This window comes from Sturnus vulgaris, chromosome 2 (assembly GCF_052056855.1).
Source record: "Sturnus vulgaris isolate bStuVul1 chromosome 2, bStuVul1.hap1, whole genome shotgun sequence".
Taxonomy (NCBI): Eukaryota; Metazoa; Chordata; class Aves; order Passeriformes; family Sturnidae; genus Sturnus; species Sturnus vulgaris.
This window is the reverse complement of record NC_142244.1, coordinates 4,346,699-4,374,528: the sequence shown is the minus strand read 5'-3', so window position 1 is coordinate 4,374,528 and position 27,830 is coordinate 4,346,699. Positions and strand designations below refer to the sequence as shown.

The 27,830-nt window shown below is 39.8% G+C and overlaps 1 protein-coding gene across 3 annotated transcripts; it reads right to left on the bottom strand.

Moving 5' to 3' along the window:
• Positions 1–624: 624 nt before the first annotated feature.
• BACH1 (BTB domain and CNC homolog 1) lies at positions 625–27,355 on the bottom strand. 3 transcript variants are annotated; one of them, XM_014882033.2, is made up of 6 exons: positions 27,200–27,355; positions 15,219–15,516; positions 12,062–13,453; positions 11,202–11,276; positions 10,121–10,327; positions 625–3,735 (listed from the first exon to the last, which is right to left on the bottom strand). In XM_014882033.2, the coding sequence occupies exons 2-6, from the start codon at positions 15,456–15,458 to the stop codon at positions 3,274–3,276; spliced, it is 2,376 nt and encodes a 791-aa protein (XP_014737519.2). In that variant the 5' UTR covers positions 15,459–15,516; positions 27,200–27,355; the 3' UTR covers positions 625–3,273. The 3 variants fall into 3 exon arrangements, with proteins under 3 accessions (XP_014737519.2, XP_088013157.1, XP_088013164.1); XM_088157031.1 differs by lacking the exon at positions 11,202–11,276 and having other exon boundaries at positions 27,200–27,354; XM_088157038.1 differs by lacking the exons at positions 11,202–11,276; positions 12,062–13,453 and having other exon boundaries at positions 27,200–27,354.
• Between the last annotated feature and the right edge of the window lie 475 nt (positions 27,356–27,830).

Sequence of the window (27,830 nt, the reverse complement as noted above, 5' to 3'; positions counted from 1 at the left end):
TGTTTCTTCCCACATCTCTCTCATCCATTTCCTCCTCTTTCACAGTAAATATGAAATAGTAGATTGTAAAAATTAGGAAGCCTTGTTAAAGTATCACACTGAATTCTTACTAGACCATTATCATATATCAAGAAAGCCTTAAACGTTATTTCTCAAGTTAACAGGATATACTCAACTTACTTGTATTGCAATATTATTCTCACTCATTACTTATTTGTTAACCATTTTTAGGGGTTTTATTTAAAATTCTATCTTGGCTCTGCCATTCATACAAAATAGCAGGTCTTCCACGTGGCAAATTTCATCTCCAGTAGGTTGAGAAGAATATTCATGTATTTAATAATATGCAATTAAAAGAGAAAGTCAATAGAACAAAATACACACTGCTGAGGAAGTATTATGAGTAGTTCAGTAGATACCCAATTTTGGTACAATTACCTCTCTGGATTATTAGATTTCAGCTTTGTCTGAAGAATCCTAAGCTGGTTTGGGTCTATTCAACTTATTAACTACATAGAGACAACTTTGGTACCATTTTCAGAACTGTTTGAGCAGTACTACATAAATGAATAATGCATCAGTAGAGACTTTCACAGCAGAGGACTTATACAAAATAGAAAAGCCTTTGTAGAAAGGATAGTGGTTTTTATTGTAGACTTAGAAAATACTGAATTATGAAAAATACAAAATCAACTGTTGTAATTATCTGTTTATTTTACAATCTGTATGCCATCATACCCTTATGGCTTTAAGATAGTCTGACCAAAGTATTTTAAAACATGCTTTAACAAAGTATTTTACAATTTCAAAATTGAGTATTTCTTTACTGAAAGAAAAAAAAATAAAACCAAACTCCAAAAACATTTTCCTGAGAATTCTGTATCATAAAATTGTCATTCATTCGTAACATTTGCAAGTTGATGATATAGGCTTATAGAAGTCAACATGCAACTTGTAGGTCTATGGTATTAAATAAATATTTTAAAAATTATTTAGATGCAGCTGGTCAGGCAAAAACCTACCCTCAAACTTAATCTGCAGCCAAGTGTGTCAGGGCACTGGGCACTGGATAAGCTCCCAGACAGCCATTCCCTACAAAGATGTTCCACCTTGTTATAACAAGGATTTACCCCAGGGAATTCTATTTCCAACTATGTGCACTATTAGGACAATGCTTTAATGCCATCGTCCACGTCATTTCAGAATATCACCAGCTTTAAAAGTGAGAGTAGTTATGAACAGCAGAGGTTTGGGCTTTGAATTTTATTTTGATTGTTTCTTGTTGGTTTGCTTTTTAAATAAAATGGAGACTTAAGAGCAAAATGCTTCCCAGGGGACAGCCTGGGAAGGAAACAGGATTAACTTAACCAGGAATCTACAGAAACTGGAGAAAAAGCCCAGAGAGCTTCATAAAGTAATACATATATAGGATCATCATATCTCAATGATAGTAATTTAATAGAATTTCAGTTCAATTATCATGATGTCTGCCTTGTAGTATTTATTTCTGAATTTCAATTACTGCAAGTACTGTGATTGATACAAGATATGCTCCATATTTTTTTCCCTTAAAAAGTAATGATATATGATGAAAATCCAAGGATTTACTAGAGATTTGAATCAACTTTCAGTCCCATAGGTGAGGTAGTGTAGTCATTTGTGTTATGTGCTGGTTATGAGAAGTTCTGTTGAAATCTGTCAATTTTAAAATTTTTGTTTTAAATAAGTGGCTTACTGTACTTATTAATGCTATGTTACCTATGGTTGGTGGGGGGAGGGAAAAAAAGCCTTGCCAAGAACAAGTTTTGTCTCACTGCAAGGTAAAACTGAAAAGCAGTATTTACAAGGGCCTTTGCTTAGTTGCTGCCTACTGTACATGCACACAAAGACACAAAAAGCTAATACACATTCTGAGGTAGGAAATGAAGAATTCCACTGGCTTGTACAAGATTCTTCATGTTTTGTAAACCAGCAAACCCAAAGTTTTCTGTGGTGAGGTTCAATACTTAGTTCTGGTGTGAGAATAACATCAAAATAACAAAGCATCATTGGTATACAATATGCATCCACTGCTATGTAAAAATCTAGAAAAATGGGGATTATTTTCAGTAGCTGAATTTCTCCTTCATAAAGTAATAAAGGAAATATCTCCAGCTCATTTCTTCAATAAACTTTTTATATATCTATGCTAATAGCACAAGCCATTGAAAATATACTACAGGTTTAGCCATAAAGCATTCTGAAGACTGATTCTGAAATAGAACTTTACTGGTCCCAGTGATCAGAGAACAAATATTTGTAACTTACTTTAGGCAGTTAGGCACTGAAAGAAAAACATGTGGCGCCTGAACACCTTAAAAAAAAAGTCTGTCCTTAGACTTTCACAATACTTTGATTCCAACTTGCCATACATAAGCAGCAAGCTTGAAGGTGCCAGGACAGGAAGTCACAATACAGCAGTGAGTTTTAACAAGCCTATGGGATTAGATGCCAGAGGATCCAATGCACACTCATGCAAGAACTGCACCAGTTTCACATGTCTGCCTTCCACAGCACGTTGTTACTCCTCTCACTAAATTTAGAGAAGAGAGCAGTACGTGGCAGCACCTCTGCTGCTCCAGTTCTTTTAATTCTGTGCTACAGAGACAAGAGCACTTATTAAATAAAAGCCTACTACTAATCAATTTTAATAGTAGTAGTAGCCTACTACTTTAATTCAGTAAAAGTCTTGTCTGTGATGGGGAGGGGGCTATTCCAGAATTTCCTCATCCTGTCATGTCACTTAGCCCATCTACAAAATGAACATTTACAGAACTATACATGCTCAAGGTTTGTCTACCAGGAAAAAAAAGTCTTAGAAGCATTCCAGGTATAGAAGTCATTGTGCATAAACAGCTGTCAGGAGGCTTTCCTTAAAATGCAGAGTGGCATTAAGTACTGTGGCATAAATCAGAGTAGGCTGCTCTATACTTCAACAACACTTCCTCACAAATAAGCACCTGTGCACGGAATTTGTACTTTCCAACAGCTTTCCTGAACCCTCCTTGGCATCACCACACAGAAAAAACTCCAAGGCTGACACATATAAATTATGTTTTGGAACTACACAGAGCAAACCCAAAAGCTTGCCAAGTAATAATGGTGACCATGTAATTGTCAATATAGTTTCAAAATATTTAAACTTTTTTCTCTCACTTAGTAAGTTACTTTCCAATAATGCTCAATCCCACTTCTAGTTGCAATGCTGAGAGGCTGGCAGTGGGAAGGAGAGGTTCACTCATCTGTAGTGCATTTGTCAGTCATTTGCTGGCAGAAGTCTGTGATGCCACTGCTCTGTGTACACGGCTCCACGAGCGACGTCTGCTCCAATGTTCTGGCAGGAACCGGGTGCAGTTCTTGCACTTGATCGTACGTGGCCTCGCACACGCTCTTGACACACTGATAACAGGAACTCTGCTCAGCTGTAGGGGTGACACCTGAAAGACCATTTGCTGATTCTACAGATGCTGGTACCACAAGCTCATTATCAGATGGAGCTGTTTGTTCTCTTTTCGGGAACAAAAATGAGAGTGGACAATCTGAAGAAGAATATTTTGCAAGTATTTGTATTTGCTCTTGACTCAAGGCTGCCTCCTTACACACCTGCTGGCAAAGTCCAGTCAGATTCTGCTTTGTCTCACCCAGAGTTGATAAAATGTGGTTTCTTTCCTTCAGCAAATTCTCCTTCTCAGTTTGCTGCAAAAAGAAAAACAGTATTTTAGTCTACATTTTCATAAAAACTATGGTTTAAGCTCTTATCAAAGCTAAGACAAGACTAAATACTCTTGTCTGCTGAAACAGAAGTAATTTGGCATGAACAAAGTAAGCAGCAGCACAATCAAACACATCAAAAGGCCAATCCTAACCTCTCTGGAAGCATCATCAGCTAAGCTATTTTATGTGGCTTTTCAGATATGCGGCTTTTTCCAAACTCATGCTGGCAGACAAAGGAGTAATTTGTAGTTATTGAACAAATGAAACATTGTTGCACTTCCTGTAAATATTCCTGAAACATTAGTTCTAGATGGTAACAAAAACCAAGGATTCAACAAAACATTAAGCAGTCTTCACAGAAATCTGTATTTTAAAATTGAAATGCTGAAAATCAAACATCACATTTTAATTATTGAAACTATTCCACTAGCTGATAGTAACTTCCATTCTCAAATCCACTACAGGACAAACAATGGAGTGAAGTATAGCTCCTAAATTGGATAGAAAATTTAGGAAAGATAAAAAAGATGTGCTGAAGAACTGACAGTCTAGAGATAATGTAGCAGGATTGTCCAAACACATGGCAACAAACTAAGGATAGCAACTCACTAATAAATATCAAGTAGAAGAAACCAGCCTGTATTAAATTAAGCTTTTTTTTTTGTTTCAATGCTGCGAATTTTTCTGAGGCTTCTGAAAGAACTGGCTAAAGATGGAAGGACACTGATAACTGAGAAGTCTAATCATGGAAACGAGTAACTTTTTGAATAAAGAAAAATGAGGAAATGACAAAGGACAGGGAACAAGCAAGACCATCGTGAAGAAGTTGAATGAAAGGACAAAGAACCAAAATCCAAACATGTCACAACACATACATTTTAAATTCTGTAATTAATTGATTAAAAGAAAATACAGTTTTCAAAACACACCAAGTTTTAATTATAGGGACTATGTGTTACAACTACTGTTATGTCAATTCACTCCTGGCAAGTTTTATTTTCACTCCTCCTGACATCCCCTTTTTCCAGAGAAACCTCATACTGCAACCTCTACAACTTCTTTTTGAAAGAACTGATTAAGTTTAGGCAGCATTTGGCAAGAGGAACAGTTGTTGCCAGTTCTTTTTGTCTAAAATTAGTAGAAAGAGGACTTTGTGAATAAATTTCTACTTGTCAGCATACTGGGAGCAGCTGTTAATCATAAAATACGCCACCCTGGAAAGGATGCATCAGGGTCACTGAGTCCAACTGCTGGCCCTGCACAGGACACCTAAAGAGTCACACCCTGTGCCTGAGAACTTTGTCCAAACGCTTCTTGAGCTCTGTCAGGGTTGGTGCTGTGACCACTGCCCTGGGGAGTCTGTTCCAGTGTCCAGCCACTCTCTGGGGAGAAGAGACTTTTCCTAATATCCAACCTAAACCTCCCATGACTCAGCTTTATGATGTTTGCTCAAGTGCTGTCACTGTCACAGAGAGAAGAGATTGGCACCTGCCCCTTCTGAGGATGTTGAATGTTGCATACAAGTAAAGATATTATAAAAGAAAGGCCTTATAAAATCAGGCCTTGCTCTGCTGAATTACCAGCTAAGCATGTAAGTGCCCATAAGAATCAGAGGAATGAAAAGTCAGTTAACACAACAACCGATTATTGTAGAGAAAAATAAATTGCACCTATAATAAAAGATCTGTCCCACGAGAATCCACAATGAAAAAATGTAAAAAATGTAGATAGAGTCTTAACATGTACACACACAAGCACTTTCTAACTGATGAATTGAGTGGCAAGAAAACTATTAGCCAATTGGAGTTAAACAGATTGATGAAAACTGTACAAAAATTAGTTATGTGAAAAAAGAAGGAGTTTTTCTGCATGAAGAAACCGAGTCCCATCTGCATTATTGCAACAGTTGAAGACCTCAATGAAATCTCTCCTCAGTCTCCTCTTCCCCAGGCTGAACAGATTAAATGCCCACAATTCACCCCTCCTAAGACTTTCCCCTTCCAGACCTTTCCCCATCCTCATGGCCCTTCTTTGGAACCTCTCCAATGGTTTAATGCCATTTTTTAAACCATGGTGCCCAAAACTGCACACAATGTTCAAGGTGAGGCTGCCCCAGTAGAGCAGAGCAGGACAATCCCCTCCCTTGCCTGGCTGGTGATGCTGTCCCTGATGTCCCCCAGGACATGGATGTCCCTCCTGGCTGCCAGGGCACTGCTGACTCGTGTTCAACTGGCCATGGACCAGGCACCCCAGGTCCCTTTCTGCAGCTGCTTTCCAGCCTCTCATTCCCCAGTCCATACACACAGCCAGGGCTGCCCTGTCCCAGAGCAGAATCCAGCACTTGCCCTCATTAAACTTCACCCAGCTGGTGATTGTCCAAGTCTCCAGTTTGTCCAGGTCTCTCTGCCTGAAGGGAGTTGACAGCTCCTCCCAGTTTAGTGTCAATGGCAAACTCCCAGTGAGTCCTGTGTCCAGGTTGTTCATGAAGATGGTGAGGAGCACAGGGCTCAGGATGGAGCCCTGCAGAACCCACCAGGGACTGGTGCCAACCTGGTGCCACCCCAGTCACTGTCACCATTTGCTCCTGACTCATGAGCCAGCTGCTCTCCCACCACCTGATGTGTTTACCCAGCTGTGGGCTGGACATTTTGTTCAAAAGGATCCTGAGAGAGCCTGTCAAAAGCTTTGGTGAAGTTCAAGAGGATTACATCTGCTGGCTTTCCTAGATCAGCTGGGTGGGTTACTCTGTCATACAAGGAAATCAGGTTTGACAAGCAGGACTTTCCCCTCATGCAGCCTTGCTGCCTGTGTCTGATGCCTGCATTGTCCAAGTGTTTTTTAATACTTATCAGAATAATCTTTCCCATTCTGTTAGGCAGATCACCTAATACCTTTTGGGTATGTAGAGGCACTCAGCTGTGTATTATGGCCTGATTAAATTATCCGGACTGCTATTTAAAGCAAACATGAACATTCAGAAATAGTTATTCCAGCATGAATTTCTCATCCCCCTTCTGAAGCTGTTGACAGGTTAATACATTTAAATATTATTGTTTTATTTTATCAGCATTATACTAATAGTACAAAGAATGTCAGTTAGTTTTGAGGTCATAATAAACTGACAGTTGAATCTTCTGCTAAAGAATGTACTTAGTCCACACACTGCCTTCTCCTCAGCTACACAATCCTCAGTGAAGTAGTGCTTCTTGAGAGCAGTTGCCCTCTACTCTGCTCCCCCTTGCAAGTACCCTCATTTCAAAAGTTTCAAAGTGAAAATCAAAGGATGGGTCAGGTTGGAAGGGACCACAGTGGGTCATCTGGTCTGACCTCCCTGCTCGGGCAGGGTCATCCCATTGTACAGCAGAAAGTACAAGGAATGTGAATATACACAGGGTCTCTGAAACAGCCGTTTCTAACAAGTCAACACCTCCTTAAGTATCCCTTGTGTATTCTCAAATACAGAACATCAGTGACCAAAGACACCCAGATTCACCTGAAAGGTCAATAAGCAAAGGCTATATGGGGAGGTAAAAAATTATCAGTACAGAAGATCAAGAGACACGATCAAAGGTAACTCTCCCAGACAGCAGATTCAGCACGGAACAGTATTTTTCTTCAATATAAATAGAACTTAACATAAGATTTCCAATTTTACAGAATCAATTGGTAGGGGAGGTACCTCAGCAGGTCTGTAGTCTGATCTGCTGCTCAAAACAAAGTCAGAAATCAGGCAAGATCACGCTGCTCAGGGCTTTGCTCAGTCACGCCACAAAACCCTCAAAGACAGGGCATGCACACACAGCCTTTCAGGGTGAACTGCTCCACTGCCTGCCTGTCTCCACTGGAAGAAAAAACTTGCCTTATATTCGGATGAAATCCCCCCCTTGTAATTTAAGACCATAACTCTTGTTCTCTTGCTGTTAAGTACTCCCCCCAGAAAATTAAGATCTTCCATCACCAAAGGCTGTATAATCTCAAGGAATGCCCCACAGCTATGGGCAGGTAGCCATTGGGTCTCCCCATCCCTTTTCCAGGTAGGAGCCTCATTTCTTCTGCCTCTCACCACAGAAGTACTTCAGGCCTGGCCATCCCAGTGGCCTTCACCCAACCTTCCTCCTGTCTATCAGTGTGCTCCTAGAACTGGGAGAGGTGAAAATCCAGCAAAAGATTCAGTGTTACACATGCCAAGATAGGTAACAACCACTGCCCTCCAACAACAGTGCTCCTGTTAACACAGCCCAGGACACTGATGGCCTTTCCTTCAGTCTGGACACGTTGCTGATCCATGCTCAGCCTGCTGTTTGCCAGGCCCCAAGGTGCTTGTCAGCAAAGCTACTTGCCAGCTGTCAGTCTCCAGCCTCTAGCCAGGCAGGGGTCAGTCTGTTCCAAATATAGGACTTTTCCAAGAAACACATCACAAGCATCTTCTGAGAGAGAAAAAAACTGAAGCAGCACCAAACAGAAATTAATACAAGACAACATGCTGCACATACTGGAAACCAGGATGAGGAATTCCACCAAAACTGGTAGTACAGAGTATTATCTACTTGTCAAGAGTTGTCAAACTATAGCTACACCATTCTCTTCCCTCCCAAAGCCACATGACCGATGATACCATGAGAAGATCAAAGTCCAAAAGGTCTGAGACACAACTGACCCAGAGAACAGGAACAAGGCAGGAGTCATCATGCATGAAGCAACCTGGATGTACCATACACAGTCCTTCCAAGACATCTCTTTTCTTCCACTCACCTGGAAATCATGCTTAGACAAATCTTAATGTTTCTGTATTTGTGTACAACTTACAAAGATTTGATGATCTGTGGCTGTCAGGCATGGTCAACAGCTCCACACAGAGTCTTTTCAGGAATTTCTGAAGAGACTTATCAGCACAGTTGAAAAAAAAAAAAAAATGCAACTGGAACATGTTTGTGCCTAGAGAATGATTCATATAACTCAGACCTCACCTCACAGTTCTCAAGACTCAACACTCATTATCTAGGCCTTGCATGGTGTTACCTGTCAAACAGCAGACATTCAGTCTGTTCCAGGATAGGTCCACAGAAAGAAGGATATTATAATTATTAGTCTCAAACAACCACATGTCTAATCTTGCAGATCAACCTTTAATTCCCGGCCCAAGTATTGCAAAATATTGACAGAGTTACATAACAGAAATGACAACATGATGACAAAACCAGGCAAAAAGTTCTGAAATGTCAGAAACGCAACTTCTCTCTTCAGTAAGGATATTATTAATACAATCACCTGATTTTACCCTCCCTCACAGAGCACTTTCTTCATTGAGCACAACCTGCTCTGTCAGGTCATCAGAGCTCTATGGCACTGCACACTCTCCTTCAAAGTCTATCTCCTCACTGCAGAGGTAGGAGTAGATGCAATGAAAGATGACCACGAGAAAATAAGTTCCCAGTCCACGGCACTTGGCTCTAATTTTATTTTCCTTTTCACTTTGACGTCAAAAAAGATGCAACATAACTGCTATGTTCCAGCTGATGCAGATACCAAACAAGAATAAGACTATAGTAGTCTGAAACAACTGAACTATTTCATGCACATGGTATGCCTGACTGTGAAACTGAGATGAGAGAGTCCTACAAAGACTTGTTTTTCTGAAAAGCCACTCAATCATCTTCTTGCCATTGCTATTTTTGCATAATCCTAACTCAGATTACCTACATTTCTCTTAAATTACATATTATCTTCTTATTGCCTTCTTAAGGAGGAGTAAATATATTAACAGATGGCTGCAGAGAAATCTGGATGCATCAATTCCTCAGCTACCGGCTTGATGCAACTGCTAAAAAGGCAAGCAACTTCCCAAGTTCTTCTGTATCTTCCGCCTTTCTGCAGGGGTCTCATTTTTAACATTCAAGACTCAGGAAACAGTTTGCCAGCCCACGTTGACATGTTCCAAGAACAGTACTTACACAACTAACAATTGCGTAACTGCAAACTTGACCATGAGCAATACCATGAGTTGAAGAACAAAATCTCAAAGCAAGAAAGGGGAAGAGGCAAAAAACCACTGTAGGATAACAGTCTGGGAATCATTCTGTACCATTAAATTCTAAGCTTATGGGTTTCAGAAACATCCTTCACCAAAAATTATGCTGTGATGCGTGTTTAATTTGAATGGAAACAATTCCACAGAAGTAAAGATGTGTGTACTTTAAAACAAGGCTCAGAAAAATCTAGAACTGCTATCAAGAAGTTATACAAGACTGATGAAGTTTAAGCTGGAGTAGAAAAAGTAGTAAACCACCTCACTCTCACTCTACTGCCAGACAGCCAGTCAAGACATTTAGAGAAAGACATGACAACAGCAACGAATATTTATACATACCAGTTTTTCAATTTCAGATTCAAGATTCTGTATGCAGTCAAGTTTTCTCTTGCGACATCGCTGTGCTGCAATTCTGTTTTTACTTCGTCTTCTGATATCATGAATACAGTCCAATTGTTCAGGAGTTAATTTATGCATTTTCAAAAATGACTGGAAGTCATTTCTGGAAAGTGAGATAATCCTTTGTGCATTAAACGGCAGTTTTACCTAGAATGTGAGATACAGTTGTAAATCCAAGGTGGAAGTGATATACACAAACACCAACAAGTCAAGTTTCCATTTTAAGCATTCTTTACCACACAACCCATCTTTCTTCCTGCATCTCAGAGATAAGAACAAAGTAACATAACCATCAGATGATGGGATAAAATCCAGAGGATTCAACTACAGGAGTTCAAGCACAGGTGCAAGAGAATATTTGCACATTTACACTAGATCCTTACAAGCATATTCAGAGTAGAATGAAAGCTACTTATTTGTGCATCAAATATGCAGTGATACACTCTAAGAAGAGGAGTTACAGTTTGGTGAGGTTCAAAACACGTGTCAAGACTCACTAATATAGTCTAAAGTTTTCCCAAAGCTGCTATTAAGACTGCTTCCTGCATACATTTTTATATCTATGCTTCTTTTTCTGCAGGAAAGGTTTATCTGAAACAGGCATTTCCTTAAAATACAGAAGCTACAATATTTGTCTTTTATTTCTTAGTGTCAGAGAAGAGAGAGGACCAGGCTCTTGCTACTGTTGTACCTGAGCTCCAAAAGCATTTGAGATCACAAAGTGTTGATAAATACCGAAAAATATATTTACCTTTACAAAATAACCACTATGTTTTTGAGTATCCAACTAAAGACACTTCATTTTAATCTTTACATTTGAGTACAGTAAGTAGCAGAATGTTACCTTGCAGTGGTCAAAGATTTGCATATAGTTTAAAAAGAACACAGAATATTTTCTCTGATTTGCTACTAATGGTGACAAACAGGCAAAAAATAATAAAAAACCCGGAGGACTGTCCTCAACAATGATGCCATCTTCTCCATCACATAAAGGTGAGGAATGTATTTTACCAATTCTGACCTTTTGTCTGGCATTGCAGCTTTTTTGTATTGATGGCAGGTTCCACTTAGGTTCAGTCTCAGTAAGGCCCTGCATCTTGAAAAGATAAAAACCCTAGTATTTTAAGAACAACTACATTTTTGTAACATTGAATGATCCATCATGCAGAGTTACACTGCAATTCTATGATTCTAAGAACTGAGATGGAAATTGCTCCAGGTATATCTGTTAGGATTAGACTACTCCTGTACAGTATCTGCCTAAACCACTACTAAAGCAAACAAAGAAAGGAGGTGCCAGATAATTACTGCAGTTGGAGAAACAAAAATAACCTTAGTGTTGGAGAAGGAGATACTATTGAACAGTCTTAAATACACAGCCACTGAAGCCAGCTTAAAAACTTAATTTTCACTTCACATTAAATCTGAACTATCATTTCTCTCCCACCTTCACCTCACAGCTCAGAATAAAACCAAGAAAATGGGTAAATTTCTATTACAGAAAGGAAAACTAAACTTCTTAGAACCTAAATCTAACTGAAGCAGATTAAAAAAAAAAAAATCTAAGAATGAACCTTCATGCCTTGATTTAAGACTCACAACCTTTTCTGACAATTGTTCCAGAAAAAAATCTAATATGTAAGCATCTAACACTTCAGTATCTGACCAAAAATACTCTCATGCTTTAATTTAGTCTCCCTGAATTAATAGTGACCTTCCATATAAGCCTCTGAATGATTATTTAAAGTTTCAGTTCGACTTTTTAAAACATGTAGCCACAGCAAAAAACCCCAAAACAACAAAACACTCAAACTCAGAATGAGATGTTTGAATATGGCCTTAAGAGACTGGGAAGCAAAGGATACATGAATATGTTCTCACCTCACATTCTTGTTCTCTTGCTGAACAGGATTCACTGTCTCCCTCAGTGTCAGTCTCCGAATCCTCTGCCAAACTTATCACATAGTTATAGGGACACTGTTCTTGTTGAGGTCCCTGAGCATAATCTCCACTGCTCATTTCAGAGGTGTTGGAGCATCCTTCAGTGCTAAGGTTGCTTATAAAGGGGCAGTTGACGGAATTCAGTGTTGTAAAAGTTCGCTGAGGGCAAGGTTCAGGGCTTTCGCTGATCCTGATCCCCAGCCACGGACACTCTGGCTTTTTCCCCGAATACACTGGCTCCAAGTACTCTTTAGAAACTGCAGGTGGTAAATGTATTTGACAGGCATCTGTGCTGTGAATATCACTCCAGAACCCTTGTGCTAGCTGTTCTGCTATCTCTCTCTCCACACTGCTTCGATCTCCAGCTGAGGTGATGTTAGTGGCTTCCCTAATGCACAAATCCACCTTTGAAGATGGGTTACCTTGACTTTCAGTTTTGTCATTTCCAGCTCCAGTACTTGACACAGTTTTTTCTGCTAAGACTGTGTTGTTTTGCATACTACTGAAATTCAAGTTACCATATTGCTCACAACTATGCAAAATTGACACAGAATTGAGTCCATGAGGTGCAGCAGGATTTTGGGGGAAAGCAGCAAGATCCATTTTCTCCACAGGACATGACACATTCCGAGTTACAGAATCCTTCTCAGACTCTTCTTTTTTCTGAATGCCTTCTTTCCCTTCTTCCATTTCTACCTGAGTCTCTTCACAGTTTGAGATCAGCTGCATAGGCACACACTCCTGAGCTTTTTGTATGCCATCATTATCAGATGTTTCCTTCTCAAGAGAAGCTGAAAATGGTGGTACCTGAACATCTTTAACACCAGAATTGGACTCCAAAGTATGAACTTTGTCACTTCCAAAAGCTTTCTGGAATTTTCTATACTTTGGGCATTGGGAAGATAAGCTGGAAGCACTACCCCTTTCTAAATGTACAGGATCACAGTTTTGATTGGCATTATCTTGGAGAGCAGGTGATGATTTAGCATTTTCTTCATCTTTACAGGGCTTTGTGTCAGGAGTTTGACTATATTCCTTTTCTAGAAGAGTTTCTACTTCACAATTTATTTCTAGGTCTCCATCATCTGCATTCCCAGTTTTAGGGTTTGCTTTCTGACAATGCTGTGTGCAACATTTCTTCCTAGGACATTCCTGCTGATCCAGTTTAAAGTCCAAAAATCTGAATTTGAGAAACTGAAAGCAGGACTCTTCAATGTTGCGTACACCCAAAAATTCTGCGCATTTGCAAACTTCAGACACATTGTCTTTATTTAAAACAAGTTTTGCTGTATATGCAAACTGAAGCAAAGGACTAAATCCTTTAAGTGTCACCTATTACAAAAACAAATAAAAAGCCAGTAGTATGGTCAATTTGGATTTAAGCAGAGAAATACACAAATTTACCTGCCCTGTCAGCACGAGAGAGTATAGAACAAAACCAGCAGACTTGTCCTATGGTGAAAACCTGGTCAAACTCATTCTGAAACAATTCTTCTGACACAATTTTATCATGCACATTTTGTGACAGTTTTCTTCACTGTGATCAATCTCTTAATAAAATGTTCTGGCAATGCAGTACTAAAAGTGAAAAACACTGCTGTATGCTGAAAACCAGTAACTAGATTCCAACCTCACAAAGGATATATTTCAAAGCAAGTTGTATATTAATTACTCTAGAATATGCTGTTGGTATTTAATTGTAGTTTTTGAAGTGCTATTATTGTTAATCACTTAGTCTTATGCACCACTCACGTAAAAAAAAAAAAAATTGAAAAAAATGGAGTTTGACCACATATGATTATTTACTACTACAGCCACCGACTCCTTTCTTCCTCAAACTGATTTGAAGAAATGCACTCAAAAACTGTACACCAAACAGAATACTCAGTTTAAAGTCCCTTTAGAGCAAGTGATTTTAATTGAACATTTATGTCTTCACAACAGTTGCCTACCAGGGAATTCAGAGAGAAACAAAAACTGTATCATTAGAAACTGCACAAGATCATCTACACATGAAAAAATATCTAAGGAATCAATTAGAAAGCCACAGACAGATTATCAACTACATGGCACTTCCTTTAGCCTTTTCTCTGCAAATGAAGAATAAAGCAGTATGTCCACTATTAATACTTAAACTCAAGTCCGCACTCTGCTCCCTGTCTTTACTGAAATGAACAGTATTTTATGCTAAATAAAGCACTATATCAATGCATTAATTACACTGAATCCTTCTGCCAGCAAAACAATGAATTATTCATGAAATTCAATTTAAGAATCAGTCGAGGGTTTGTTTACTTTATTTTTTTAGTAGTTGTTTGGTATGTTCTTTTTAAAGAACACAACACATGAAAGGAAGTTGATGAGATCTGCACAGTTCTTTAAAACTGTCTGTAAATTCTTACAACCTACCTAAAGAATTCTTAAAATAGCATTTGAAATATGCTCGGGAGATTACACTGCATTAATTTATCCTTTATAATGTGGGGAAGTAGAATGTAAAAGAGTTTATCCATAAGCTGTCAAGATGTCTTCAGACTTAGTGCAGTTAACAAAACATTAAGAGTGCCTTTACAAATAACTAGCATTCATAAATGAAACTGAAAGAAAAAAAATACAATGGTACTTTAAAATTGTGCCTTCTTTCTATTTAAGGGAGAAACACTGCAAAAATTGCAAGGATCAAGAGGGGACAAACACTCCACTCCTTTCACTTTCTCTTACACATTTCTAGCTAGCTATGCTCAAACAAGAAAAACAAAAACCTAAAAAGATTTAGTGTGACTGACCTAGAAAACCAACTCTTGCAGTAGTCATTTATTTAATTTTTATTCGGGATGGAAGTCAAAGAATAAAAACATTGGCAAAAAACCAACAGACCCTACACCAAGATGACAGTACTTAGCCTTTACAAGATAATACAGATGAAATACTTTAATTAAAAAAATATTTTTAGTATCCCAGATTGTAGGCTGGTGTCTTTCAGCTCTTAAATTCCCTACTGTAACTCTGAGTTAAACCCCAGCCTACTGTAAAAGAGAATTGAACAAAGCAGACCAGAAGCACTGGCAGGTGAAATGCAGAAGGGAGTGACACTCACCTCTTCCGGTAAAGTGATGATAAGATCAGCGTCCACCTGGCCCACAATTCTTGAAAGGAAGTAACTGCTGCAAGCTGCAAGCACAGCTTTGTGAGCCCGAAATCGCTGATCTTCCACTAAAATGGTAACATCACAAAGGATATCTTGCTTTCGCTGATCATCAAGGCTGAGTAGTACATTGGTACTGTGCACTGAAGATTCATAGGCAAACACCACGCTGTTGTTCTCACTTAGAGACATTCTGTATCACAGGTGGTAGTGTGAGGCTCAGTGGAAAGCATGCTTCTGTGATTCACACCTGGGGAGCAAAGAAACAAGTTGTAGCTCTGAAAGTCACATCCAGCCTATTGGTACTGAAACATGAGCATGTTAAACATGCACTGCTCTGGCCTAATTCTTCTTCAAATAAATACATGCTTGTGACCATTTAAAGTACCCAAACCTTGATATGTATATCGTAACACTGCTTTTGTAGTCTCATAGACCAGAAAATGGACTTCAGCAAAAGAACAGTTCTTTCCTCACCCAGTGATTCAGAGACATAAATTTACTCTAACACCTAGAAATTATCTAAGCTTTCACTCTTAGTAATTGGTATATTCCAACTCCAACACGATGAAAATGTAGAGAAATAAAACAGATGCATTATACTAAAATTCACCAAGATACTATGTGAGCTACTCCTTTTTACTGATCCATCTAGTGCAGATTAAAATATATGTGTTCTGTCTTCTTCCAAAAGCATTTTGTCTGCTAAACCAATCCAGCATTGGTAAAATACCAATTTTCTCTCAAGTAGATTGGTGTTTTGTTTTTAAATTTGAATTCTCTACCTGCCTTAATGCAAACTTTTTTCCCCCCTTTTCTATTCGTGACTATTGGATTTGTCATACTTGTTACAAGTTTGCTTTCCCAAGGGATCATTATGATTCAGATCACCTGGCAACGCAATACAATCTGACAAAAGTCTCAAATATTCCAGTATTCACTGGATAATAAACAACAGTTAAAGGTATACAGTATTTAAAACCTTGAAATATATAACTTGTATAACGGTTCTGAAGACTCCTAAATTTGCAGAAAAAAAAGAAGGGCTAGGGAGTCCAAAGTTTGAAAGTATTTCCAAGTCTGATCTTTATACTGTATTTCACTTTCAGTTGAGCTGTTCTTCCAATTAAAACGAAGAGAAAAGATTATTAAGAAGTGCCATTGCTCAATCAAGAAACCACTTAAGTCAGATTTGGAACTACCCTGCAAAGAAAACATGGTATGACTAGGACACGTTATACCTTAACAAACCGAGCATTCAGATTACACTTGACCCCAGAGTTCCTGTAATTGAGCACAGCTGTGGAGACTCACTTCAGCTGACATGGGACTACCTCATCGTTCTATTGCTCAACAGAGGTTGTTACCATCTGCCAGCTCCCAACAATAATAAAACTGTAGCCAGTGTACATCCTCAGGTTTCAGATGTGGGGAAACTTTCAGAACATGGGGAGCGCAGAGGACGTGCCCATATTTAAACACCCTGTGGAGAAAAGGCAGCCATGCTGCCAGCTGTGCTCCTGGTTACTCACTGCTCAAGCTATTTTCATGGCACACAGGCATTTTGAGTGAGCTTCTGAATAGAAAGAGGGAAGAAAAAGCTCCCCATTTCCAGTGGCCATAGCAGCACAGTACTAGTCTGGACCCCAGTAAAGTGTAGAGCACACATCAGCATTACCTGCCCTTCCCACACCCTTATGGAACACTGTATGCTTAACATCACCAACAAAATGTACAAATGTATGGAGAAAACAAAAGTTTTGAGGGGAAAATCCCAAAAGTTCCATAAACCTGAATTTTCATCTCTAAGAAGTGGAAGAGAAAAGCACTATATATATCACTCACTCTTAATCCTAAAGGGCTTATTTTTGGAAGGAAACATTTAAATGTTTTCATACACCTAATAAGAAGAGTACAGACTTGTTAACTTAGGAAATATTTAATTTCCAGTCAATTTACATGGGAACAAAGTAATTCCTCATGGAACTGCTATTCATGAACTTCTGTTTTTTTTAAGAGCTTATGAGAAGCAACCAGTGCAATATGAATTATATATTCCTAACTGGATTGCTCCATAGCCTAACTTATCATATTGCTCATATCTTACGGCACACAATGTATAACTCTGTATTTATTACAAGGTAAAAAAACCTCAAAACACCAAAAAGGAACAGAGGACAAAAGGGAAAAATTGAAGACTAAATCCACAGTGGTAGGGAGCACAGGGAAGTATTATAAACAAGGACATATTCTGGGTGAACACTTAGGTAAAACTCATGAGGGAGACTATAGTTAAACATAATCCTTAAAGTGCTCTTTTTTCCTATCTTCTTCGAAGAAAGAACCTTCAGACAGACAACACATATCATATATGCTGCTTTTGGGTTTTTCCTGATAAAAGAATAAATTCCAATATCCAGTTCAGTTCACTACACTTCCATAACACAGAAGGCTAAAAGGAACACTAGTTTATTTCTATTTTTATAGATACAAACAAACGAATGCAGAGAAGAGTTAACCCTCCTTCTCACTTATCTCCGTGAGGCACACACCATCCTTTCAAAACAGCTTGTGGACTACTTGGAGCACTTAGAGAGCTTCCAATGTTTCAGCTGCCAAAAAAACCAAAATATCTTTCAACACTGAAACACTACCTTCTGTTTCTTGAGAGGTGAATGAAATATGTACTTTTAGCATAACTCCATTTAACACTTTACTCTGACAGAATGTTGTACATCCTAAATGTGAAGACTTCATCAGCCAAGTTGTGTTCCTTCTATATTTAAACAGGATGACAAGTTTTTTTGAGGTATTCATAATATAAAATACAGCATTTAAAAAGCATTTCAAACTTCAAGAGAACCTTTAAAAAACCCCCACAAAACCAAAAAAACACCACCCCTACACTACACTCAAACACCGAATTCATCTCAGTCTTTGTAAAATTTAGGTACTGTCAAATACAATATAAAGAAATCCAAAGGTAAAGCACCAGAAAACTGAAAATGCTGGTGAAAACAAAAGCATCAAATGGGAAAGGGAAAATGCAACCACTGTAAAAAGCTGTTACACTTAAGAAGTAAGGTCAAACTTGTGAATGTCTGAATTCTGTTTTTCAGTTGTGTAATAAGGGCACAGTACCACATTTATGACACTGTCACGACAGCCAACCAGATTTTCCCCAGCAGTGTGAGTACAAACCAACTTCTCTGTAACTAGATCTGTTGTACACACGTCCACAACAAGAACGCTTACTGTCACAGCAAAGAGAAAAAGTACATCTCTTCTGTAAACTGTTTAATTTCTCTTCTACCATAACTGTTCTTCTAGAGCACTCAAATCTTAAAACTAATTTATGAATGGGTGGACAGAGAGGGGAAAAGGTATGAAGTAGAGAAAACAATTCAATTAAACTTACAAGTTTGTGCTGAAACTGTCATAAGAATCGACCTTCTAGGCTTTTCTGTCCATTTTACGTCATTTAATTTTCTACAAGTATTATTTATCAGGCTCTTTTTTCCCCTCTCATTAATATTATTAACATCAGCAACCAGGTATTAAAAAGGAAAACTGATACTACAAACAACAATAACAAATCATATCCTTGGAAAGCAGCCTAAAACTCCTATAATGCTATTTGTATTTTAAAAGTAACCTTCAAGCAAGGAAAACTAAAAGCAAGCACAGATAACTTGGAAAAGTATTCCACAAGCAGATGACTGTATGTCGAAATCACTGCTCACAAAGGAGGTGCCAACAACCATGTGACTGAATGCAGAAGACACTAAGAAAAAAACCCATGCAACAGTATTATTTAAGATACTTGTAACAGACATTTGCATAAAAAATATGGAGAGTCCAAAAAGATCTTCCAAAACTTAAATAGTTCTTACAATACAGGTTGGAAGGATTAAAGAAGTAACAACATAAAAGCTCATTTACTACAAATCCTCAGTTCACGGAAGAAAACTAGTACTGCGAACATTCCTAAAATGCCTCTCATCTGAAACCCTGCACACCTAATAACCTCTCACTCTTGGAACTGAAAATTAAAAAAAACCCCGTGAACATCAGCATAATGCTAATATAAAACCTACATAAACACTTGAAGCACAATCAACTAAGTCCTGCTTTGAGAACACAACCAAGCCTGCTACTACAAAGTTTTCATTCTTTATCCATGATCTTGAGATAAATAATGTTTTGCATAAGGACAGAAATCTTTCCTCCTAAGTACCAGCTATAAAACTTTATTCTGCTTTATCAAAGGGAAGTAACTCCTTTTTTTCCTCCCTACTAGTATACAATTATGAAAACTCTGCCCAACAGTTACCTGCAAAATTACCCTGTCTTCAGTAAATTTAGATATCTCCACATCCAAATTACTATATATATACATATTTGTTTCCAAAGAACATATAAATACTTATCTTAATGAAAATCAGTAAAAATCACATTTAAAAAAAGGAATACACGTTTGTTTAAGTACACAGTACAGAGACCAAAGCAAGATGCTTATCAGGACTCATTGTAAAATACATATCTCATCCACAGCTCGTTTTTCCCATGTATTCAAAGTCATTATTATTAAAGGAAGGTAACAGTGAGGTACAGTGAGTGTAAGGTACGTTAAATTAGGCTACAGGTTTGCTTATCTGATTGCTCACATCTGCTAACAATTACTGCTCTTTACTAGCTGACTAGAGAATAAAGGTAGATATAAAATCCTTTATTTCCTCCCACCAATCTCTGCTTTAAAGAGTCACAACAATGTTACCTGTTTTACTACTATTTTTCTTCTGTAACTTAGCAACAACAGTTCCTTATAGCTTTAATTGGTTTCAGCAATCATGATTCTCATCTTTGGAATACTTTTTTAACTATCAATGGAGAGACTTTATGGTTTACCTGAGGATCTGCACCAAGTTACAGAAGAAAAATAGTAGTAAAACAGGTAACATTGTTGAGGAATGTATCCAGTGCAGGTAGAGTACCAGAGCAGAACTCACAACAAGGTGATTTATTTTTCATCTGCACAAACATCTCACACAAGGCAGACAAACTTTCACCCAAGCTCAGCACTACCACCACATCTCAGAGTGCACACAAAATCCTGTGGACAAACCAGTGTCCTGGGAGAGCTGAAGGAAGCTAAAAAGCATCAAGTTGTCACTGAAGCTGACAAAAGCACACACATTTGTGTACGTGTTTATCGAAATGCTTTTTGAACATTCTGAGTCTGAATGTTTCAAGTATCATTAAAAATACTAAATCAGAGCACAGAAACCCATGGAAATCAATGACAGCCGTACCTTTACTACTTTGAAGACTCAAACTTTCAGGAAAAACAGCTGATTACATTCTACAATCTTAACTCTTTGTGCTAAAGCCAAGGACCTGGAAAATTAAATTCCAGTATATAATGGTCACCAAGATACAACTGGAGCACCAAATCCAGAGGCAGCATCCACGGCCACATAAAGTCTGCCTTCCAAATCCTTTTTTCCCCCCCTCAAAATGACAGGTTTTTCAAATTCAGGAAAAGCAGACTGAAGAGCAGAGCAGACTGGAGAAGGTTTTGACACAAATTATTTGACATTTGCCCTCTCCTCCTGGACAGCTGAGGACCCAGCACTCCAGTAAGCCTTGCAGAGCAGCTGCTCCTATCCAGCAGGACCTCACTGTGCTTCTATGACCAGGAATTTCCTTATCACCAGCTGAACATTGAAGAAGCGAGAATTCATCCAAAGACACCCAGATTTGATTCAGTTTAGGATCCAAACCTAACAGCTGTCTCAAAGACTCACTGCCAAATAAAACACAGTAATCTACCTTGTTACCATCAATTCTAACACACCTAAGAGCAACTGAGGTAATCAACTAGCTAATACGGACCTGTGGTCCTCCTGTTTTAAGCTCTACTAAGACATAGTTCTAGCAGGAACCAAGCAAAAACACTTGAGCTACAAGAGTTACATCCTATGAGCTCAGTGCTTTCTTTCAAAGAACAAAAGCCTCTTATTTTCCATTGGTTAATAAATCAAATTCAGATAATCCTACAAAGAAGAGTTAACCTTTTGTTCCTAGACTGAGATATCAATTATGCAGCCCTACCATCCAAATCAACTCAGTCTACTTGTTTTTGGCTTTTTTCTGATCTGCACCTACCATACACGAGCCACACAGGATCCAGCTAAAGGTTACCCGAATTATTAAAAATGTAAACAAAACCCTGTTACTTAGTCTTTCCTTAGTGAACAAGCATCCATCAACACCACACTGGATATCAATCCTCAATCACAGTGAGTGTCACTTGTACACAGGTGAAGTTCTGAAATAAGAGAGCAGAGAACAAATCTCCCCTTGGTAGCTGCAGAACTCAGGCAGGACATACCTTGGCTGTCACTGCTCTCTAAGCTGCTTGAACTTGGGCCCCCAGATGCAAATTCAGTTTTGATCACCAAAATTATAAAACTAGCAAGATTAATTTACCACTTAGCAAACAATAAGCATATTACTGTTTAACTTAACTGAACAATAAGGTTCAGTTAGCACCATGCCTCTAACATATGTGTATTCTTGGAACACTTCAAATTCCTCAACAGTTGGAAAAAACACAATTGTAGACCCTCAAAAATATAGCCGGGAGAAAACAAACTCTTGGTGCTACTCTTATTATGCTGATCTATTGAGTAAGTTCTAGCAGGTCAGTAATTCCATCAGTTCTCTTAGGGCTGACATTTACATTTCCTTTAGCCTATAAAAAAAAAATCTGTCATCCACAGATGTGAAGTTCAAAGGGACAACTATCACTTACTACTGCTAAAACAAGACAGTTCAGATAAGACACAGCTCATTGAAAACATACGGCAAAGGCTTTTTTCTACAGTTTTATTTCTCTGTCCTTGCCCCCAGCTATCTCTCCTTTTAAGGAAATAGTTATATTACAGATGAATGCCTACAGTGGTTAATAGCTGCTGATTCACATTATGCTGACAAAGAATGAACAAGCATTTCAGTGTGCATGTTCATTGCTTCATCTTCAAAAAAAATTGCAAAAGAAGAAAGTGATAAAAAAGCAAAAAGCAAGTTTTGCTGCCCAAGAAAAATGCATTCTCCGTTAAGAAAAATGTACATTTAATTTTCCGTTATTAACAGTGTCATAATTCTAAATTGTCTTCTTTATTAGTCCAACACCTGGATGATATTCTTGACAGCTTAATTACATAAATGAGATTTTTAAAAATTACTAGCTTGTATTTTTGTAGCATAATTTTAAACACTGCATTTGGACTCTTGTCAAGTCACAAGTGAGTATTAAAAAGAATCACGGGAAGTCTGGCAAGTCTTAAGTCTGTGCTAAGAGTCTTAATTTGTTTTCCAGGCTTTAAGACTGAATACATAGTTTTTCTCAGTATTTGCAAGCTGCATGAGAAGTTGGGACATGGGAAGGAGAGCATGGGAGATCCTAAGAACATCAGTAGTCACCAGCCTCCTGAAGCCAAGATTTTAAAAGGAAAAAAGAGATTGATACCATGTAACCATACACATCTTCCAAAGAACATAAGTTGGAAAAGTTTCCCTCTGAGGATGACACAAAGTCACTATCAAAGCCAAATAAACCCCAAACTATTCTGCAGTTTCCCATTATTTTAGATGACACTAACTTTAATTTTTGGATCAGGAATAAAAATCATGCTGTGGGATTTGTTTTGTTTCACTGCTAAAAAATGAAATAAGTCTGAAGGGATTTCAGAGACTCCTCTGAAAAATTCCATCACTTACAGCCTTTCAGTTGTGCTGGTATTCAAATAGAACCACTCTGGAAAGATAACAATATACGGACTTTCCAAAGAACTTAAAAAAAAAAAAAAACCCAAAGCACCTATCAACAACAAAACCACAAATACAACACCCCAAAAATAAACTTAAAAACTGTTTCTAATTTTTCTTATCTAAGAACTATGTTAGACAATAAAATAAAAATATTCACTTGGGGTAAGTAAAGCATGCCCAACTAAAAATCTACTGTCAACTCCTGCCTTTACTTAAAGGACAAACACCTTTGTATTTAGAGCTACTTATTCTACTCTTTGCTACAGTTAAACAAACCACATGAATAATTTTGTCCGAGTGACTACACAATCCATTCATGAGTATATATGTCAAAGTATTTATGACAAATACTAAATTAACCATTTAATGTACATTAGCTTAGAAGGACACAAGAAACAGCCTGACAGAAAAGGCTGTGAAACAGCCTTATTGCCAAGCCAAAGAAAATAGTGGTTGGAAATTACATTTAGAATCTCATTTCTGGTATTATCTGTTTAACTTTGATTTGTTTTCACAACTGTTCTTCACAGTATCTGAAACTGAAAGAAATCTGCAAATATTTTAGACATAAATCAGAAAAAACTTCAGAAACATTTATATGAAAACAGAACAGCACACATTTATCAGAACTAACAATTCCTATATAACAATAAAAGTTAAAAATACATATATGCATTAGACCAGGCTTCAGATAGTAGCACTAGTAAAGGTCTCCACCAAATCATAGCAAACTGTCTCAGTCTTCCCATTCTGAAACTGTAGACTATTTCCTATCTGACATATAATGTCAAAAGACATGATCTTACTAGCTGACCTGTTAATAACCATTTTTGGGATGGTATCACATAAAATACTGATCTCCAGCTCTGGGGATCCCAATATCAGAAGGACGTGGATCATCTGGAATGAGTCCAGAGAAGAACACAAAGATGCTCTGAGGGTTGGAGCCCCTCTGCTCTGGAGACAGGCTGGGAGAGCTGGGGCTGTTCATTCTGGAGAAGAGAAGGCTCCAGGGAGACCTCAGAGCCCCTGCCAGTGCCTAAAGAGGCTCCAAGAGCTGGAGAGGGACTTTGGGCAAGGGCCCGGACTGACAGAACACGGAGGACTGGCTTCAAATTGAAGAATTTAGCTATTAGAAAAAACTTCTCCTCTGTGAGGGTGGTCAGGCCCTGGCAGAAGTTGCCCAGAGAAGCTGTGGCTGCCCCATCCCTGGAAGTGTTCAAAGCCAGGGTGGACAGGCTTGGATCAACCTGATCTAGTGGAAGGTGTCCCTGCTCATGGCAGGGGGTTGGAAATGGATGATCTTTAGGTCCCTTCCAACACAAACCAATTCAGGTTTCTGTGATTTTACAACCTTAAAAGTAGCATGAACAGGGTGAGCAAGTGCCATATATTTACTTATCAAAGTATTTGTCAGTGGGCCAAGACTGGAATCCAAACACCTATAAACATGTTGACAGATCAAATAAAGTCATTCACAAAAAAAGTACCTCAACACAGTTTTTATGATTAATTGAATATTCTTTAAGACATAGGCTCTCATTTAAAGACATTGAGTTACTGATACCCTAGGCTACACCTCTCCCACTCTCCAATGTATGTTTAATGATTAAACTCAATTTATTTGTATTTCACCAATGATTCTAAAGTCAATTTACCCTTCACAGCACACTTTCCCCTTTTTAAAGCTGATCGGTCAGTTGAGCCTTACTCTGACCTTCTAACTCACATTTATAACAAATACTACCTTTTCCCTTCATACTTAACAAGAACAAAACTTGCTTCCACCCTTAAGAGGGCCTTAATGGGAAAATACTACATACTGCTGGAAACAGTGACTTGTGATGCAGACCATGATTTGTTACAGCAAAGTAAGCCTTTCCATCACTTTTAGTTCCCTCTCCAGACTGCTTACTTCTGAATTAAAGGTGGGGGCAGGGAAAGCTGCAGGTGGATCCTCACACATTATCCCCATTGTGGTCACAGTAGGCTGAATCTACACAACTTACTGATTGGTTCAGCAGTTAATTTTGGCTCACTCAATGTTTTGTTCCTACCCACACTTGCATCAACTAACACGCTACCTCTGGTTTAACTAAGGACTACATATAAACAGGACGCACATTATGAATACCACAAGTTTTTTTCCTACTCCCCAAAACCTCCTCCATGAAACTTTCAGTGGCTGAATTCTACAGGACAATTAAAATGCCAGCATTCAGACACAATATGAACCCTCTGACTGATTTACCACTCTTTGCCCCCACACCAGCATACCCAGTGCAGGGAGAAAGACAGGTCTGTGGTTAAAAGAAAACCCATTAAGTGCTTATAGAAACACTCTTGATTATCAAACTTGGAAGGTAGGGTTGACATGACAAGGAGACTTGTTCAGCTATGTTTCCCTGAACCATAGGGCAGAGTTATTCAGGATTTGCAGAGTAACTCACATACAAAGAACTCTACACCCAACAAGAGTGCCTACCTGATCCAAATAATAAGGTAAAGGGTATGGGTTTTAATACTAGACTATTTGTATCATAACTGATTTATTAGCTTTCAGAATATCCTTTGCACGAGAATTTTAGAACCTATCAAAAGCTATTAAACATTTAACACATTAAGATCATTCACATTTTTACATATAAACTCAGAGATACAGCTGATGGAAGCTAAAGCTGTAGTTCAGCACTTTGGTTAAAATCAGGAGTGTGTTAGTAAAGCAAACTTCCCAAACACTCCATTTACTATGCTTTTGTTCACTTCGCAAGATGAACCCAGACAGAGTAGGTTCTTTTTTAGCTTAAATTGGAAAACACACTCTAGAAGCTCTCAACAATTTCAAATACTAAGGGATTTAGCTTTTTTTCCAGATTGACTAAGCCAGGTTAATGGGAGCTCTTCTGAAAAATCACAGTGGGTATTTCAGTTTTCAGTGACAACTGTTTCTCTCTGCAAAGCTGCCTGTTTTGGGCCTCACTGCTTGCTAAGGTACACACAGGCTTACTCACCTGAGTTAGGGCATCCAAGAGTAATTAAGCTATTTAAGTCACCTTTACAGTTAAACTCATATTACAAATCTTATTTCGTGGTCTACCTTAGATGCTTCAATTCAGACTCATCATGTTGACAGGAATATAGTCCTTCCTTTTCTTGCTGTGTGGTGTAATACCAGAGATTAAAGTCCTGACTCTATACACTAGAGCATTCTGAGTGCCACATCACCCTAATTTACAGTGCTTCTGGATTGCAATTATTCCATTACTGCAGCCAGATGTTTTTCACACAGAGAAACTGCCTTCCTCAAGTGCCTCAAATTAATGCGTCTGTCAAAATTTACTACGCATGCAGTTATCTTTACTGCTAGAACACTTTCTCCCTCCTTTTTTAGTTCAATAAAGATTTGGAAGACTGAGTTGTAGATGATTTTTGGGATTACTGTCAGGCTAAGAGAGGTAACTGTTCTTTTGCGATTACTACATTTTCACCAAGCCCCAAAACACGCCAAGGATCTCACCGCACAGAACAGGACGGACAGGAATTGTATTTCGTTGTTTACAGTCTAGAGTAGACTTTCCCCAGCTCCCCCAAAGGGCAACAAATACCAACTGCACGTCTCACCCCGGCGGAGCGGGGCTCCCGCCGACTTCCCAGCGGGGCTGAGCCGGCCCTTTCGCACAGTGCCGGGGAACGCGGCGTGGGAGAGTCACGCCTGTGTCAGCGGGGCACAAGGGCACGCGTGCGAACCGGGGGCGAGGCACCGAGCGCGGGGCGCTCTCGGGGGAAGAGGGGGGGGGGGAACACCCGCACCGAGGCGCTGCCCGGGCACGGCCGGTGCCCGGCGCTGACCGGGCGCCTCCGCCACCGCCCCGGCGCCCCCGAGGGCGGGACCCCCGAGCCCGCACGGGCCGGGCCGCCTCACGGAGCGCGCGCTGCGGGGGCGGAAAGGCCGCATCGATGCCGCCACCACCGCCGCGAACGCGCTGCGACCCCCGCCTCACCGCGCCCTCCGTCCGAACGGTGCTGCCTCAGCACCCCCGCACGCCGACCCCTCACCGCGCGCGCTCCCGCCGGCGGCCGGCGCTGTTCGGCTTTACCTCGGTGCCCGCCGCCGCGGGCCGGAGGGCAGGGCAGCCCCGCCGCCGCCGCCTCACGCCGTCCGTTCTCGCCCCGCGCGCGCCGCCCGGGCCCGGCCGCTCCCGGCTCCGGCTGCGGCCCGACTGCGGCGCGCGCCGTCAGGTGACTGCGCGCAGCACCGCCCGGCCCCCCCCACCCGCGCGCACGCCCCGCGCACGCCCCGCGCGCCCATTGGACGCGGCCCCGCTCGCCGCCGACGCGCGGCCGCCCACACCGCCGCGCCACGCGCATGCGCGGCCCCGCCGGCGCACGGGGCGGCTGCAGAGCGATGGAACCTGGAGCCTGCCGGGCCCTGGGCTCCCTTCATTCCCTGACCGCCCTTCATTCCCTGACCTCCCTTCCTTCTCTGCCTCCTTTTCTTCTCTCCTTACTTCCCTGGCCTCCCTTCTATCTCTCTCTCCTTCTCTGATCTCCCTTCCCTCTCTGCTTCCTTTCATTTTCCTTTTCTCTTTCCTTTCCCTTCCCTCCCTCTCTCCCAAATTCCATGTACCTGGTCATCCAAGGGCACCACTGAAGGCAGTCTCCTCCGGAAGCTCCTGAATAAAACGCTAATGGCAGCAAATGATGCACTGCCAAGACTGCTAATGGGAA